At 39.1% G+C, this 17,396-nt stretch overlaps 1 protein-coding gene across 1 annotated transcript; it reads left to right on the plus strand.

Moving 5' to 3' along the window:
- Positions 1-558: 558 nt before the first annotated feature.
- fam120b (family with sequence similarity 120B) lies at positions 559-16,823 on the plus strand. The gene is made up of 15 exons (XM_053317210.1): positions 559-629; positions 938-1,057; positions 2,964-3,154; positions 3,449-3,582; positions 3,673-3,795; positions 4,129-4,320; positions 4,881-5,145; positions 5,250-5,433; positions 5,737-5,838; positions 6,198-6,370; positions 8,507-8,599; positions 11,486-11,692; positions 11,903-12,023; positions 15,962-16,241; positions 16,334-16,823. Exons 2-10 carry the CDS (start codon positions 940-942, stop codon positions 6,275-6,277), a joined length of 1,389 nt encoding a protein of 462 aa, XP_053173185.1. The 5' UTR covers positions 559-629; positions 938-939; the 3' UTR covers positions 6,278-6,370; positions 8,507-8,599; positions 11,486-11,692; positions 11,903-12,023; positions 15,962-16,241; positions 16,334-16,823.
- Positions 16,824-17,396: the final 573 nt, after the last annotated feature.

A 17,396-nucleotide genomic window follows, 5' to 3' on the forward strand; every position in this document is an offset into this window, starting at 1 on the left:
AACTTTGGCAACTTGCAGTAAAGATTAAACCAGAGGTGACATGTCTGGGCATTACCATCGATTTAAAGCTGAATTTTAAGTCCCACATATAGAAGGTGACCAAAACAGCTCTTTATCATCTAAGAAATATTGCCAAGATACAGCCGTTCCTCTGCCACGAAGACGCTGAAAAACTTATCCATGCTTTTATTTCTCACAGATTACTACTGCAATGCTGTTTTTACCGGATTACCAAAGCAGTCACTTGGAAAACTGCAATTTATTCAAAATTGTGCTGCTCGACTCTTTACAAAAACAAGAGAAAGAAATTAGCATATTACTCCAGTTTTAGATGCACTTCACTGGCTCCCAGTGTCTGTTAGAATATATTTTATGCTTTTTTTACTTGTTTTTAAACCTCTAAATGGTTTGGAACCGGCCTACATCACAGTAATAGTAGTAGCAGTAGTGGCAGTAGCAATAGCTGTAATAGTAGTAGTGGCAGTAATCCATTAGTGGGCTACATGCGCCGAGCACGTGTATCTTGTTTTGCTACGTGATGACGCCACGCGTTGATGTCAGGAAGTAATTTGCAAACCACCACTAAACACGACAAAGACACACTCTGCCCGATTATAACAGGATTTAAAGTAAGTTGTGAGCTGTGTAAAGCAATATTAATTAGTAAAGGCATTTGCAGCCACAATATACGACGAATTGGTTTGCAGCGGTGAAACACGTAGCTCTGCCGTAATCAATGAGTTTGGCGTTTAGCTGTTAGCATTAAGGTTTGTTCTCACTGAAAACTGAATAAACAAACAGGGCATGATAGGAAAGATTAGAGGCGACAGGCACGTATGCTGGCGTCATTTAACGTCCTGCCACCTTAAACAGTTTGTAATCAACGAGCATGTGTCGTTACTCGCCTGTGTCTGTGTTTCTGTTTCTGTTCCTGTAGAAATGGGAGTGAGAGGTCTGCAGCAGTTTGTTGACCGCTGCTGTCCAGAGGCCTGTGTGGCTGTGGACCTGAGAGACATGGCCAGACAGCATGCTGCAAGAACCACAGACCACACCACCAGTTGAGTTTCATGAAGTGTGAAAACTGATTTAGTCCTGGCATTTTAGTAAAAACTGGGGAGGCTATTGATCAAACTGATGTGAATGAATGGTGCCACTTCAAATAATTTAAGCCCTGTACAAATGCAAGTACTGTATATAGCTGTCTGCCAGTGTTTGTTATTTCATGCATTGTACTATTAATATTGTTACAATATTACAAAGAGCATCTTTACATATGCTAATAACTGTTAGTAAATGTTGATCACCTTATGCAACACAGCATCAATTGCACAAATGTATATCTACATCTTCTATATCTTTGTAAGCTTCTCATCGTAAATATCTTAATTAGTAGTGTCTCATCAGAGCTAAGCTAAATTGCTCTCTAGATGTCATTTGCATCTAGTTGTAAAGTACTTGCAGTTGTTCAGTGACAATACATTTTTAATCTCAGTTTAATATATAGCATTATTTTTCTTAAATAGCATATCCCTGGACACAGACTATTTGAACTTCTTCCATCAGGAAAAAGACTGAGATCCATATAAACGCCATTCACCAGCTGAACTGTACTTTCATCTGTATTAAAACTGGACCTTGGTCACTTTAATATAGTTAATCATACATTTAATCTCCACTGTTAAACCTTTTTTACAGTCAGCATTTCATTCAGGTTTTATATCCCATTGCAAAACTATTTATATTACATTTTTGTATATAGATTTCCATTTAATTTTAGCACCACTGTGTTCATCATTATTATTGTTATTGTTATTATTATTACCTTGCTCATGTCATATTTGTATTAATTGTGTGTGTGTGCTTGCTTGCATACTTAATAAGCAGATAAACAGGCTAATAGGCAGATTCTGATTAATAGTGAAAGCATTTACAATCACTGCACATCCAGTATTCCTCTAAGCCTGGAAATTACATTAGCATTGCAATGACAGAGGTAAAAGAACTGTGCTGTTCATAACAGACATACATCAGTAATTTTAGTAGTGTGAAGATAAAAGATCAAAGTGAGAGATAGGATGTCCTCATGAATATTGTGGTGTTACTGTCATTGGAGGGCGGATTTGCAGTTTTTCAGTCTGTATTAAAACAATAAGCAGCTGCCCAAATAAATACTAAAATTAATATGTCTTGCCGTAATCATTCATCCTGTTTATACAGACCATTAGAAGATCCCTTCATATTTAACAAAATCCACAGTCATCCTTCTGTGCAAAAATATGATGAAAAGTTTATCTGAATCTAATATGAAGCTTCAGCTGTCCAAATTAATTGAATCAAGTAGAAATCTTTTCTCTTTTCTTTGTCTTTTGACACCATGTAGAGTGTTGATTTTATGAGTATACATGCATATTTTTATCTTGTGCGGGCAGTGTATTTTATTTTATTTTATTTTATTGCTTTTATCTTTCTATTTTCTACTTCATCTTTTTATTGTGCCTCTACAGTATTGTGTTATCTATTTATTGTGTTTTATCTTGTTGTGCAGCACTTTGGAAACCTTGTGTTTGTTAAAATGGTGCTATATAAATAAAGTGGATTGGATTGGATAATGTTGGGTTTTTTTATTGCCAAAGTCCCTCTTTTTGGTACTATACTTCCACTGCACATAAAGAGGGAATTTGATGAATCCCATCACTTATACCGAAAGCACATTTAAAGGAGGTCTTCTAAAGGCCAATATGAACAGGGAGAATGATTACAGGGAGGAAAAATTGTGTCAATGTTTATTTGAAGACCTGACTGTTGTTTTAAGACAGACTTGAAAAATTATAAACTTATCCTTTAAGTGTGAAAAAAGAAGTTAAAATGATCAGCTGCACTTTGTTTAGTTAATTTGATGGATTGATTATTGGATGTTTGTTAACATGCAGGTCACATTTGTGCTTCACTTTCATGAACTGTAGGTCCTACACTCGTTGTGGATGGTATGGCCTGCCTTCGCCACTGGTACTCATGTAAGGACTGGGTGTGTGGGGGGCAGTGGAGGGAGTACATGGAGTCATTGAAGAGCTGGGTGGAGAGCTTCACTTCAGCAGGCATTAGACTGGTCTTCTTCTTCGATGGGGTGATTGAAGAGAAAAAGAGAAGGGAGTGGGTGAGGAAAGAAACACTACATTTTAGCATAAATATTTATATTTTTGTATTTAACACGCCTTTAAATTGTGTCTACTAAAAAACTGTGAGCTCATTACTGTCTTCAGTTCCAGCTCCAACATTTTTTCATGTTCCTACTTATATTCTTGCTCACTTAAATAGCACAGAGCGTAGTGAAGTCACACCCTGTGTTTTAGCCTAGTGACCTTTGAACTCGCAGATTTTATGCAGCTGGTCTTCTAAGATTACATTTCTGAACCTCTTTTATACTAACAACCTATTTTCCTGTCTATAGGTGAAGAGGAGACACAGAGTAAACAGGGAGGTGTGTAAAGTGTTTCATCACATTAAGACACGTGGTCAGCAGCCCGGCAGAGATCTCTTCATTCTTCCCTCTGGCCTGGCAACATTCACACCTTTTGCCCTCAGGTCAAATTTAGGTTCTTGTTATTGATAATAATGTAATCATGTTGTTTAATATTAATTTATTCTCATTATAGATTTCATTATTGCTTACAGGTCGTTAGGTCAGGAAGTGTTTTGCACAGTGCAGGAGGCTGACTTTGAGATCGCCAGATATGCCCGTCGTCATGGCAGCATGGGCATTTTGGGACAGGACTCAGACTTCATCATATATGACAGGTTTGTTAAAGTTATTGTATTATCATAGTTTAATTTGGAATCAGAACAAGTAAAAACAAGCTGTTACCCAAACTGAGGGGTCTCCTTCAGGGATTAGAACTGTGATCTCTGCTTCAGTAAATCTACAGTACCAATTCAATCATACAAATACTTTAATCCTATAAGACAAAGTTACCTACAAAATGACTTATCTTACTTCACAGCTTAAGTGCTGAATTTAATTATTGATTGTGGTTCTTCATAATAATAACAAGTCATGGAATACTAATTAAGTTTGATTGATGAAATGTGAATAAACTGCCTGATCTGAATGTGTAATTTCGTCTTTTAAAGTGCTCCTTACTTGTCGATGGCAAAGCTGCAGATAGATAGCCTCACCACTGTCCTGTATGACCGACAGAGGCTCTGCCGATCCATTGGACTGTCTCTTAACCAGCTACCTCTACTGGCCTGTCTCCTAGGAAATGACGTGGTGTCAGAGGAACGGATGCAGCACATTAGGAACAATGCCATGGCAACATACAGGTGTCTGAGGTTTTGGTTTGATTTGATCAATATTGCATAGTTGTAATACTCTAATTTATGAATATTGAATTTGAGTTTTTGTTCTTCTTATCCTCCATATAGAATTATAAAGTTCACCATTCACTAACTTTAGGTATAATACCAGGTCCATTTATACCTTACAAAATAGCCTGTACATGCATATTTTTTTCCTACTGCTAGGGTGCTCAACCAAAAACAGCTGAATGAAATAATTTTCTGAGCAAGACTTGTTTCAAACAAAACAAAAATAGTTTTATTGTGAAATTGTTTGTGATAGCCATAAGCAGAATACTTTAACTTGGCTGTTTTATGATCTGTTTAGTATTTAAATCAGCTGTGCACTCTAAAATTATTAGTGGCCTCATTTTTCATTGTTTAGGAATCAAAGGGTTGCGAAACCGCAATCATTTACTTTGGGCCGCACTCTGCTGACTAAAATCACTGATCTCAGCATAATGTGACAGTGAGCCAAGTCAGTTAAAGATCTGATGAAAACTCATGTTGAATTCAAAGTTAAATAAAGTCTTCCCATCTTCCAGAAAAATGTATCCCGCACCGCTCTCTGGATCTCAGCAGGGGCAGATGGTGCTATCTGTATCCCAGTTTGTGAGCTCTTTGTTGGGCCAGGAGGAGGAAGGGACCAGGCTTATCCCTCAGTCTTTGAACTTGTCAGATCCAGACAGAGAGCTCCTGGAGAGGGGTGTTTGCTCCTACCTACTGCCTGGACAGCAAGCTCTTCAGTTGGGTGACAGTTTTCCCTCTGGCTCTGCTTTTGAGAAATATGTCAGTCCAGAAATACTAAAGGTATGTTCTGTACCACATATGTGTGTGTTATTGAAATCTCCTCTGTTTAGAGAGTGCCAAATGCCAGATTGGCTAAATATGTCTTTCTTTGTGGTTTTCCCCAGGCATGTAGAGAGAAGCACATAGCAACAGAGGGTTTCATGGTTTACAATGTTTTGTGTGAGGGAGTGGTTGAATGTAGCAATAGTGTGGAGGATGAAGAGGACAATGAACTGCTGCCTCAGGCCCTGGTCTACAAGTCCTGCAGACAACACATCTACAGTCTGCTGCTGCAGCCCAGGCATGATGGTAGGACAGCAGACGTACAGCATGGGTCACATACACACATATATACACAAACATTTATGGACATTAAATGCACATGTTGACACACACATAATCTGGCAACCGCATACACACAGTCAGAAAATCACAACTCATGTAAATATAAACATACACATACGTAAACGTGCACTGAGGGCACTGTAAATTTCAGTTGATGGTATACAAGCCCAGCAGATCATGCTTATACACATGCACACCTCACAAGAAATACATGCTTGGCAGAAGTAAGAAGTCAAAGTGAGTTGACTGTTATGTGTGTGTTTTCAGGCAGTGTTGCTGAACCTCCAGCAATCAGGGAGTGGTTTGTCTACCCCGGAAACCCTTTGAATAAACCGGAGTTGGTCCACCCCATTGCAGTCAGCCTCCCATGTACAGTACCTGCTGATTTCTTAATATACCGGTCTCTGTATTCTTAGGCTCAGGCTAGGATTTAACTATAGTTAGGTCAGCTGATACAAGTCAACCTTTTTATATAATTTCCCTTGTTAGAATGACTTTTGGGTAGTGCTCTGCAAGTTTACAATACTTCAGGTAACAAGCAACAGGAGTAGCCATGTGGTCTCCCTGGAATAATTTGCTCCTCTGTAATGAGCGAGTGGTTTCAGAATATTTACCTCTGGTTGTGGAAGCCATCAAGTTTAATATGCTTAACACATCACAGACATCTGTTCATTTTAGTGTTTTTAAGACCAAACACCAAAGTATTGTTTCTGTGTCTGTATTTGTAGGCGATCAGCCCAGTCTGGACCTGTTGTGGTTCAGCACTGGTCCTGAGGTTTCTGCTCTTCGTCTAGCGTCCTTCTTCTAAATTTTTGACTGCCAGGAGTTTTCAGAGTTGTATGGCACTATCGACAACTCTCTTCTGGCTGCTCTGTGTCTGGTCACCTACATAGCCCTTCAGGTAATGTTGACTTTTTACAATTTGATATATTTTAGCACCAAATGATTAAATAATACACATTTGACTTGTAAGATGCAATATATAAGGCAGATTTACAACCCAAATTGATTATTAGACTTATTTCCTCTCATTTATAAACCAAGATTTACATGTAGAAACACAAATGGCAAATTAATTTAGTTTTATCTTATTTTATTGAAAATACATGTAAGTGATTTTCTCTGAAGATATTGTAGTATTTATTTCACATGCAGAACCTTGTCTTGAGTGATGTTTGAGGTTCCAGTTGCAGAAAGCATGAAAACATCATTAGTAACCGGCACATTGAAAATGGTGACGTCTCCACTGTTATTGATACGTCTCTTTTGGTTTTCATTACCCAGGCTGTGTGTTTTGCTTAGGCTCCAATGAATCAGTTAAGCTGTTAAATGAAACAGTTGTATACAATACATTCAGTTTGTATTTAGGCATTTCAGCCAAGACAATGGCAACATATGAGGAGTAAAGCTACACCTCGTGATTTATGTAAACAGAAAATGAAAGACCAAATGTATTTGGTGACACTTCAACATACGAGTTAGCTTTTGATTTGGGATTTACATCAATAATATATGCAACAATTATTCTGCTCTTTTGTTAAGGAGTGATGTGAAGTTAAACATCTCTTGTTGACGGTCTGTTCTGTGTTGTTTTGTCATGGCTTGATGGTAACCATTATCACCCACTGAGTGCCCAGTTTAGCCACAGACACTGGTCTTTGCAGCTGTAGCTCTTGCGTCAACAACTGCTCTGATAACCACCCGAGGGCTTTGAATAGAGCCATTTCTGTAGTCACCCCACTACATTTGTGTTTTTATTATGGGTGTGAATTTTAAGCTGTGAACATTTTTGATGTTTGTAATCCTTATGTAATACCTTGTGATCAGATTCTTCCTTTGTGCATTTTGCATGGACGTCATCTGAGCTCTGAAACAACAGAAATCACAAGATCACTTGGATAAAAGTGTGTGCGTCATTTTGCTGGAGATAAACAAAAATTATACTTACATTATATCCTCATTTATCAGCTTTGAAATGAACAATTTGGAAAGGAAATGGCCCTCAAATATTGTTTTGAGCTTTCAGACATTTTGACTTTCTTTGCATAGTTAACATTAATGCTTTAAATGACACATCTTTGTGTTGGGCAATGTATAAAATGCATTAGCTTAGTTTCTTTATACTGTCTTTTTACAGTGTTAACACTGTCTCCCTCCTTAAATCTCATTTGAAAGGACGAGTGCCTGCTTTCTAATTCTAGTTCTCTAAACTGAACAAATAAGTGAATGAATGAAAAGAAGAAAAACAACCTCTCATTCACATTATGTGCCCCTGCTTAAAGAGGACTATCTACTAAAATACTAAAAAAGGCCACTAGATTTTTTTTAAACACACAAATCTATTCATCATTCAATTAAAAAATGTGAAATGGTTAGGAAATGACCAGCTTTACTTTAAATCCATGAAGTGATGCAAAGTACCTGAAACGTTCGCTTAACAACCATGACAAGGCTAATTAGATAACTGCAGCTTTAGCCAAAAATGAGCAGGGACACTCTACTCTTTTCACAATCTCATTTTAACTCTAAAGCTCTGAGTAAAAGTAAGAATGTTGAACAGACGGAAACGTATGACGTTTTAACAAACTTGCTTACGTTATTTCAATAAGTTAATCCTGCTTTACAACATAATTTTACCAAAGGGCATTTGGACAGATGGGCCACTTTTAACCGGTTGTTTAAATGGATGAAGGACCAACAGACAGGCTGAAGAGCAGCTTGTTAGATGGACTGTTAGACGAGTAGACAATCAAAGATGAGCAGACAGGCTGACAGACAACAGTAGCTGTTGTTGTCTGATCACTGCTGCATTCACATTCACTCGTCGCTCTTCTATTTAAATAGCCTCGGGGTTTGTTTGTTTTGAACACACAACTGGGCAGCCTTGTTTCTGCAGTCAGCATTGTTTCTTTCCCTGTTGAATTGCTGTGCAGAGAGCAGACAAAACAAACTGACCCACATAGAAGACACATTGGGATGTGATTGAATTGGCTAACTATATATTTACCTCTGTGCGTGTGTGTGTGTGTGTGTCCAGGTACCAGCTCTGTCTTTAGAGGATGTGGATGCTTACCTGAGCCAGGCTGTGTGTCTCAGACTAAAATCCCCTCAGGAGCTTCAGCAAATCAAGGTCAGTTACAAGCAAACACAACACATACTGCACATAAGGTCAATCATTTTTTATTTTTAGTGATTTGTATTGAAACACAGCCAGATATTGTAAGACAACCCGATTAGTTGTTTGATTTTCACCTCATTTTCATATCCTAGTGCACTGGAGAAGTGTTGTTTACTGCTGCAAAAAGACAATGTTCCCTGCAGTTTACAGTACAACTGTGTACTGTAAAGAAACAAGAAACAAGAAAATGTGTCAAGTATCAGAAAGTGAAGAGATAACGCTATTAAGCTGTTAAATAAAAGTCTGAAGAAGAAAACAAACAATTATGTTTAACTGTGTGATGGGATTTTCTTTTCAAATATGATTTCAGCATTTTTTTGCATTTCAAAACAAATGCAGATAAATATCCAGATTTTTTTATCCAAAAGAAAAATTATGAAACCTGTGTTGATGTAGTTAAGCAGATGGATAGCCTTTCTGTGCTTGAAAGCATCACTAATGTAATTTCAAAGAGCATATCACTGTAATCAACTGATAAAAGTGTAATTAGAATATCTTTTGGTTTGATTTGTCAAACCAAGCTGTTTGAAGACATCAGTCTGATCTCTGGGAACTTGCGTGATCCTATTTTTGGACATCCCGCATGTCAACAGTGCAGTGACTGAAATTAGTGAGGCACCAGGACTTCTGTCTTCTCTCAGTGGGCTCGCCTGATGAGACCCGTGAACTCTGTTACCAGAATCAGAGAGTCAGCTGTGCTCTTCCATTCTCTGGGAAAATGGCCGTGCTGTTTGCTGCGTTGTTGTAGCCCCATTTAGTTTTACTGCTTAATTACCATACTTACGTCTAGTAATTTGTATTTTTGCTGCTCATCTGTTTCCTACACAATAATTAGGGCTGGGCGTTGATTTGAATATGCTGTCTGAGAGACGTTCAGTGCTCCAGGAGGGAGTTAACTGAGAGACTAATGTATGGATTAGCTGTGCACACACACACACACACACACACACACACACACACACACACACACACAAACACAGACACACACACACACACACACATACACACACACACACACACAAAATACATATTATAAAACACATATGCACTCAGATTTGGGTTGTCAGACAATACATTTTAGGTTTTTGATTATGTTTTATTTACACATGCATGTGTGTAATGACCTGCAGAGACACACAGATTCACATGCACACATCCACCCTTCAGGATATCACAGTACAAACTGAAAAGCCTTTTTATTTCACCAAAATACATAAAGAGTAGTTTTTTAAATATAAAATTTAATTTATTAGAATGCCGTGTATACGCATGCGTGTGTGTTCAACTGAGTGAAAATGAGTCACAAAATTTATTTGTGTGTGTATTTAGGGGAAAGGGGTTGTGGGTAGGTTTTGGGATGCATTGGTTTCGTTGCAACATTCCTCCCTGTGAGACTGTGATTGTGGCGTGTCTGTGTGTGTGTATGTGACAGAAAGAGTGTGCTGGCGACAGTCGCCTGTCTGACGCTCACCACATGGATCTATTTACATCAAACACACTCCGCCCCACTGGACACACACACAGACGCACTCATACACACACACACACACACAGACACGCACACACACACAAAGACAAACTGTTGTGTGTGTGTGTTTCTGTCTTTTGTCTTTCTCTCATGTGTTCTCATATTCTTCTACTTTTTACTTTCTCTTCCTCAGTCTTTCTTCACGTTTCTCTTTATCTTTTTAGTGTCAGTTTGTTTGTGTGCGCCTTCAGGCTTTTGTGTCTCTGTCCAGTGGTTCATTGTTTTCAGTAGGCAGGGCTGTGTGTGTGTGTGTGTGTGTGTGTGTGTGTACACATAATCACTGTTATCAGTACTATCTGCCAGAGGACAGGTGAGAGCAGAAACATGCACACACAAGGAGAACATCTGCCTGCTGTTATCGACTGCTGTCATTACAATTAGCTTGTATGTCACCCTCTTTTTTAATTAATTTCCCATTTCTAATCCAATTGTTATTAATTGTCCTCCTCCGATCTTTTCTCTCTGTTCCTCACCTTGATGGCCATTAACAGTTTAAACAGCTAAAGATAGCTAGTTAGATAGCTAGCTAGCGTAGAGTAAAGTGACATGAAGACATGAAGTGGGTGGTCTGAGTCATTTATGGTTGTGTTATTTATGAGTCACCACTGCACAGATAGTGTTGTGCAAGTTTGTGTTGTGAAACATCACTTATTTCAGCAGCTGTGAATAAATGTTTGAGAAATGTGTTCCAGGGCTGATTCTGAGCATACTGAAGAAACAGACAGCTTTCTACAGCATAACTCTTTCAATGATGCTAATATTTGTGATGTGTTGATTGAAATCAAAGTTGCACTTGATGCTTCAAACATTACTTCTCAATTCAAACTCTGTTAATGTTAATGTTAATAATGTAATGATATACACTTTTTTTTAAGATACATCAGAATTATACATTTTATTTGAAGAAAAAATAAAACTAGCCTGTGCTTGAGTTAAGTTTTTTAAAAATCAAATCTAGTTACATATTTTGTAATGATAGCTTACATTTCTTGATTTCATTTGTAAATGAAACTGTCGTGTCTGTCTCTGTGGACAGTGACCAGTAACCAGCTGTGTGGTCCGTTGCTGTGGTGGGCTGAGGATCTGTTTTTCAGTTTGTGAAGCTATGAGGTGAAGGAATTTATTGTCACATGTGGTGGAGTGAAGTGTGACTGGCTGGCAGCTCAGAAGAGTCACTGCTGCTGTGTCATCTGCAAATTTTAAGTCCAACAATTTGTAACAGTAGATACATCAAAGCGTCTGCCTCATAATAAAGATGTGCTACCAACCAAATGTGAACCCAAACTTCTTTTTTTTCTCTTCACTCTCAGCTGCCTTTCCTCTCCAGTCGGGCGGTGCAGCTGGGATCTCTCTATGTACGAGGACTGAGCCACCTGCTGGGTGCGAACTCTGCCAGTGGCTGCCCGCTGCCCAGTGCTGCCCTGCTGCCTTGGCACAGCTTCGACGGACGGCTGTTCCACTCAAAGTACCTGCTGGCACACAGTGGCACAGAAGACACTGTGCTGCTGGACAGTGATGTGAGTGGAGACAGAAAAACAAAAAGTGGAATGTGTTTGTGTGTGTGTGCGTGTGTGTGTGTGTGTGTGTGTGTGTGTTATTTTTAGGAGAGAGAAAAGATAACAAAGCTGTCTTCTTTCTGTTCTATCATAGACGAGTAACATGATTTTTAGTCTTGTGTCTTAATTCTGAGTTATTTAAGTATGCTATTGTTCTGCATCTCCTTCCAGTCTGCTAGTCTGTCTCTGTTTCTCCACCTGAGAGACAAACTTACAGAAGCCTGCAGGAGGGGAAGAAGAGTCCTGCGATCCAGACCCAACCCAGAAACCAAATACAGAGACAGACACACAGGTGAGACATCTGACTGCCTGACATCTCTTTTCTGATACACACCACCGATTGACCACTTAAGCCACCTGCCAAGTCAACTCTTTCCTTCTTCTCGTGTCATGTGTTGGTTAGCGATAGTTTCTTCCGTGGGTTGCTGCTCGTTTGTATATTGTATATCTGAAACAGTTTATGGTTCTGCGTTGTTTCGTGTAGCATAATTATGCTGCCATTTTGGACGAGTGCTCTTTGAAGAAAGAGCGTTTGATCTTGAGACTATCCCGGTTAAATAAAGGTCAGAGAGAGAAAAACATTTTGACCTGAATTAAGAAATGTTATGGTGTCTCTGGGGCACCCTGGTGGCGTAGTGGTTAAGATATAGACCATATAACCACAATAACCTCCTGTTTGGGACCTTTGTTGCCTTTTCTCTCGTCCTATGTTTCCTGTCTTTATCTATACTATAAACTATCCAGCACAAAATAAAAAATGCCAAGAAAAACATTACAACAGCAATGTAATGGTGATGGAAATGGTGATTTTATTATTTTTAAGGCTCCAGTAGTTCAGTTTTTATGTTTTGGAGCTAGTCTTTGTTATTCAACACTGGCCAGAGAACAGAGGTCTAAAGAGAATCCAATGTGGCAGAAACATACCGTAACTCATATTTTAAAAAACTGATGAAAATACTGCTGGAGCCAAATGGAGAAGTAGCATTTTAATCTGACAGTTGATCTGTGGTTGTAGTTCTCTGGTGCCCCTCACAGAACCACATTACCCAGAGGGCCGTGCTGTAACGAGCTCCATGTGTGCTGTGGCCTTAACACTTACCATGGTGTGTGTGTGCACACACGCACACGTGTACGCTTGGATTCAAGACTTGCTTTGTCAGTGCGGTAGTAATAGTAGGTTTCTGTTTATAGGCTGGGAGAGCTCTATTTTAAGATACACAACAAGATTAACTGATTACAGACTTCTTTCTCTCTCTCTCTCTCTCTCTCCCCCCTTGTTCTGCTCCCCTTCCCCTCAGTTGTTCCCCTCTATTCTACTCTTCATCCTTTTATTTTCTCTTTCTTCTTTCTGCCGCTCTGCAGTCTCCTTTTCATGTTCTGCTGTTGCTCTCAGAGTCTTTAGACTTCAGACTGGAGATACATACAGTCTTCACCATCTAACCCTGAACTAGTCGTGGTGCCTGTTACTAAACTGTACTATATTCCTCATTGCAGATTTTAAAGGATAAGACTGATGATATTTTTCTTACTGTTAGCAATTCCCTCCAAAAGTCTGTCCTTCAATTATTTACAACTATTTTACCTTTCAGTCACTCTCAGCTGTAAGCAAATTGGTTTCTACTCAGAACGTAAATCTTAAAAAACTGTCATTTTTTCATTTCTTAAAAAAAGGGTCAGTAATTTCCTAAAGTAGCACTAACACTGTAGTTTAGAGTAAATGCTACTACGAAAGGTATAAATTGTATATGTGTTGAATACTTTTTAAGCTGCAGATTCAGTGTGCTAACAACTATTTATGGCAGCAGAACATTGTGTTGGATTGACTTGTTGGAGTGCCCATGTTTACTGTAGTGAACACTACAGTGTTAGTCACTGATGTGTTTTTAATCATTTTCGGACAAAAATGAAGCTCTACAGTGCTGAGAAATACACTATATCAGGTTTCAGCTACACACAAGTATTTTCTATACAGGATTTTAGAAATGACTGAAAAATGCACATCAAAAGATGGTAAAGTCGGAGTACTTTTTTAATTTGACTTACAGTGCAAAACTCAACTTGCTACCATATAAAACCAGCAAATACATTTACATCACATTTAAGAAACTGAAACTAGTGAATATTTGGCCCTTTTTTGCTAAAAACTTTTCTTAAACCATTAATCAATTACCAAAATAGTTGCATTTATTTTCTGTGGATTGAATAATCATTTGATAAACTGTTTCAGCTCCAGTCTTCTCACAGGGTTTGTTGACAATAAGAAAAATATAGAATATCATCAGACTCATTTAAGCAAAGCCCAGCTCCCTGTTGGTGCAGGACCTGTCTGTAGTTCACAGATTCCATCGTGCTCAGTGGTCAATCAGCGAGGATGAGTCAGCAGTAGCTCATGAAATGTGAACCCGTAGTTTCTATTCAACCCAGTGACTTATAAACCTTTTATACCAACCGTTTCTTAAAAGCGACTGCGTGCCATGTTGGCGCAGAGTCTTCGATTTGCGCCGAACTGTCTGCTTTTTGACCAAGTCAACCCCTGTGGGTCTCATGAGGATGTTTCTGGTTTTATAGATGGAAGGCTATACACTCTTTATACCTCAGTGTTTCATTTCTGCCAGACGCAGACACCAATCATTACTACAGAGCTGTGGGGATACGGAGTGTGTGTGTGTGTCTGTGTGTGTCTGTGTGTGTGTATGAGGGAGAGAGAGAGAGAGAGGGAGAGTATGTGTGTGCGTGAGAGTAGTGGTGGCGCTATGTGGTATCGTTGAGGGTCCGGTTTGGTTTTTGTTTGGAATCAGGCCTGATGTTTAGTCTCCTCAGCAAATATCTCCTCTGCCTGCCTGCCCTCGCAATTACACTTCAACAGTGAATCCAGTGTAGCTGTTCTCAGTGTCCCTGCAGTTTATTTCTGTCCAAAAAAAGACAAAAGTCAATGAAAACAACTGAATTTTCAGATCTGTGTGCTGAGAGTAAGTATGTCCTTTAATCTGTCCTCAGGCAATTTAACTGTTCTCTATCATAGAAATCGAATCTCTTTATAATCTTATTTGTTTCCCTCTTTTGGTTTAATCTGAATCTAAATCAGAGAAACTGAGTTTTCCAAAAGACATAACAATGACAGAAATAGAACTGGGTGCTTGTGGCCTGCCTGACACATCGCTCGCTTATGTGTGGCATGCTTTCATCTGCTTTTTTTCCGCTCTTTCACACTCAGTGGGTTGATGGGAGGATGGCCGCCTGATTTGGCCTTGAGGGATAAAGCTCCCTTCTGGCGAGGTCTAAAGTTGGACTGGATGTTTTATTTCAAGTAGTTTGTCATTGGCTAAAAATCTGCCACATCTGTCAAAGTTGTTTAGCGAAAAAGGACATCGAAGGCGTTTCTGAATACGGTGCTGCAGTTAAACAGGAGTCAATAAACATTTTGCTCATTTTTATGACCCTTAATAGAGCAAATTTTTACCAACTACGATAATCTAAAACATCATTTTGGATGAAAACGAAATAAAAATGTGTTTCATCTTAGTTTAGATGACAGCTTGACAAGGAGATCTGATGGCATTTAGCTTCATGAAACATTTTTCTTTCATTGAATAATTCAGCTTTCAACACTGGCGACGTTTGTCAGACTCAATGACTGCATATGTCTGCTGTGATTGTTTTGTTTTCGCTTTTCAGTGGGTAGCCTGAAATAATTGTGGACAGACTTGAAAGGCAAGCTGTGCGTGTGTGCGAAAAAAGAGGGAACAATTGCAATAGTTTTTGCTTTGTATCAGGGATTGGGGCATTTAACCAAGATTGTTGAATTGAAAAGTTAACGTTGAAGTATGAACATGTGATGGTCAGCGTTGACCTTTAATTCAGCTGAACTCTCATCTTATTGATGGATGTGTATCTTAGAAACTGAATCCAAGTTGACGTTACATTATATAAAAATCAAAAAAGCAATTTATTAAGAGGTCAACACTCTGAGTGCAGAGGTAATGATGGTTGAGGTTAAGATGCTAGTTTGAGTCCAGCTGGGGATCTTTGTCTTTCTTCTCTCTCCTTCCTTTCTTGACGTCTCTGTTGCTGTCTGAAAAAACAAATACAGAAATCTCATAAAAAATAGCCAGATTTGAGGTAATTGTGGTTTCATGTAGGAGTTATTTCTTATAGAAAGAATCTGGTTGACAAAACATATTTTCAGGGCCTTTAAATGTTACTTTTCTCACTTTTTACGTCGACCTTCAGGTGGTGGCGAGAGCTGGAGGGAGGCATCAGGAGGTCATCAAAGCAGAGGGGGATGGCAGGAGAGAGGGGAAGCAAGACAAGACCAACGTGAATATGATAACCAAGAGCACATGTGGGAAAGAGGAGGACACAGAGGACGGGGGATGAGAGAAGGCCAACATTCTCACCCTCATTCTTATACATACGGAAATGATGGAGGTCTCCAGAACATGAGTCCTCCTCATAAACAGTCCAGAGGCCGATCATATCGAAGCAGGGGGAGATACCGGCTGGCTCCGAGGTAACATCAGTACCCTTTTCTGTTCTTCTCTGCTGTTTCTCTCTCTCCTTTGTGTTGTGTAATGTCATGACTCTCCTCTCCTCTCTCCTCAGATGGTCGCAGCCTCCTGCTCCAGGAACATAAACTCGACCCTGACAGAGAGGAGAGGAGGGGAGGATTAGAGGGGAGGACTTGCGGAGTTAAGAGGATGGGAAAGACGTGATGAAAGGACTGAAGGAATCAAATTTCTCTGAACAAACTGATTAGTGAATTATCTGTCAAGAATAATGTTTGTCTAAAGGATGCAGTAGATGGAAAAATGGGGATTAAGAGGAGGCAGAAAGAAGAGATTAAGAATACTTTGTGTTATTTGTTAGTTTTAACTCTAAACGTGTCTTTTTATACATTGTTTTAAGTCAATTAAATGCCTCTCCTTCATCTCAGGGAAACTACCTTTTCTCACTGTGACAGAAATGAACAGTACGAAGGAGAAGTCACCAAACAAACACATAAATGCCCCACTTCAAACATGCACTGAGAAGTGGATTAATGGTTAATCCTCAAGCCTGTTTTCACCTCTTATCTTTCTCAATAAAAAGCAAAGATCTTAAGAGCTGTGTGTATCCAGTGCTTTAATCCTTTTAAAGTAATGGTTTTAACTTGAGAAACAGTCATGCTGGTATCGAATATCGGCTGAAACAGGACAGCAGTACCAAAGATTTATGCACTTAACATATCTGAGACTGAGTAAGGCAGCTAGACTCTGTTTTTTCAGTTGTTGTTGTCTGTAATGGACTCTAATGGAGTTGCTGACTACCTTCCTGTAGCACCGTGAACATCATAAAAACCCACCAGAGAGGAAAAGGATGCAGAGAAAGTTCCTCCGCCTGAGCGTTCTCATTCCTGTATGTGTGTGTTTGTGTGTGTGTGTGTGTGTGTGTGTGTGTGTGTGTTGCCTTTAAGCAGAGCAGAAAGACATTTGAGTGACTTTCTCAACAAATGGAAACTAATAGGAGGAAATCAGTGTTCATACAGTGATGGTGAGAGCCTTATTGTTCAGTTTATCCACAGGTCACTAAGATAGATTATATTTATATATATAAATATATTTATTCTAGGAATGGCCCCTCCAAGGTACACAAGTCTCACCGATTCAGGTATATTTCCACTGACATC

The sequence above is a fragment of the Scomber japonicus genome, chromosome 1 (genome assembly GCF_027409825.1).
Source record: "Scomber japonicus isolate fScoJap1 chromosome 1, fScoJap1.pri, whole genome shotgun sequence".
NCBI lineage: Eukaryota > Metazoa > Chordata > Actinopteri > Scombriformes > Scombridae > Scomber > Scomber japonicus.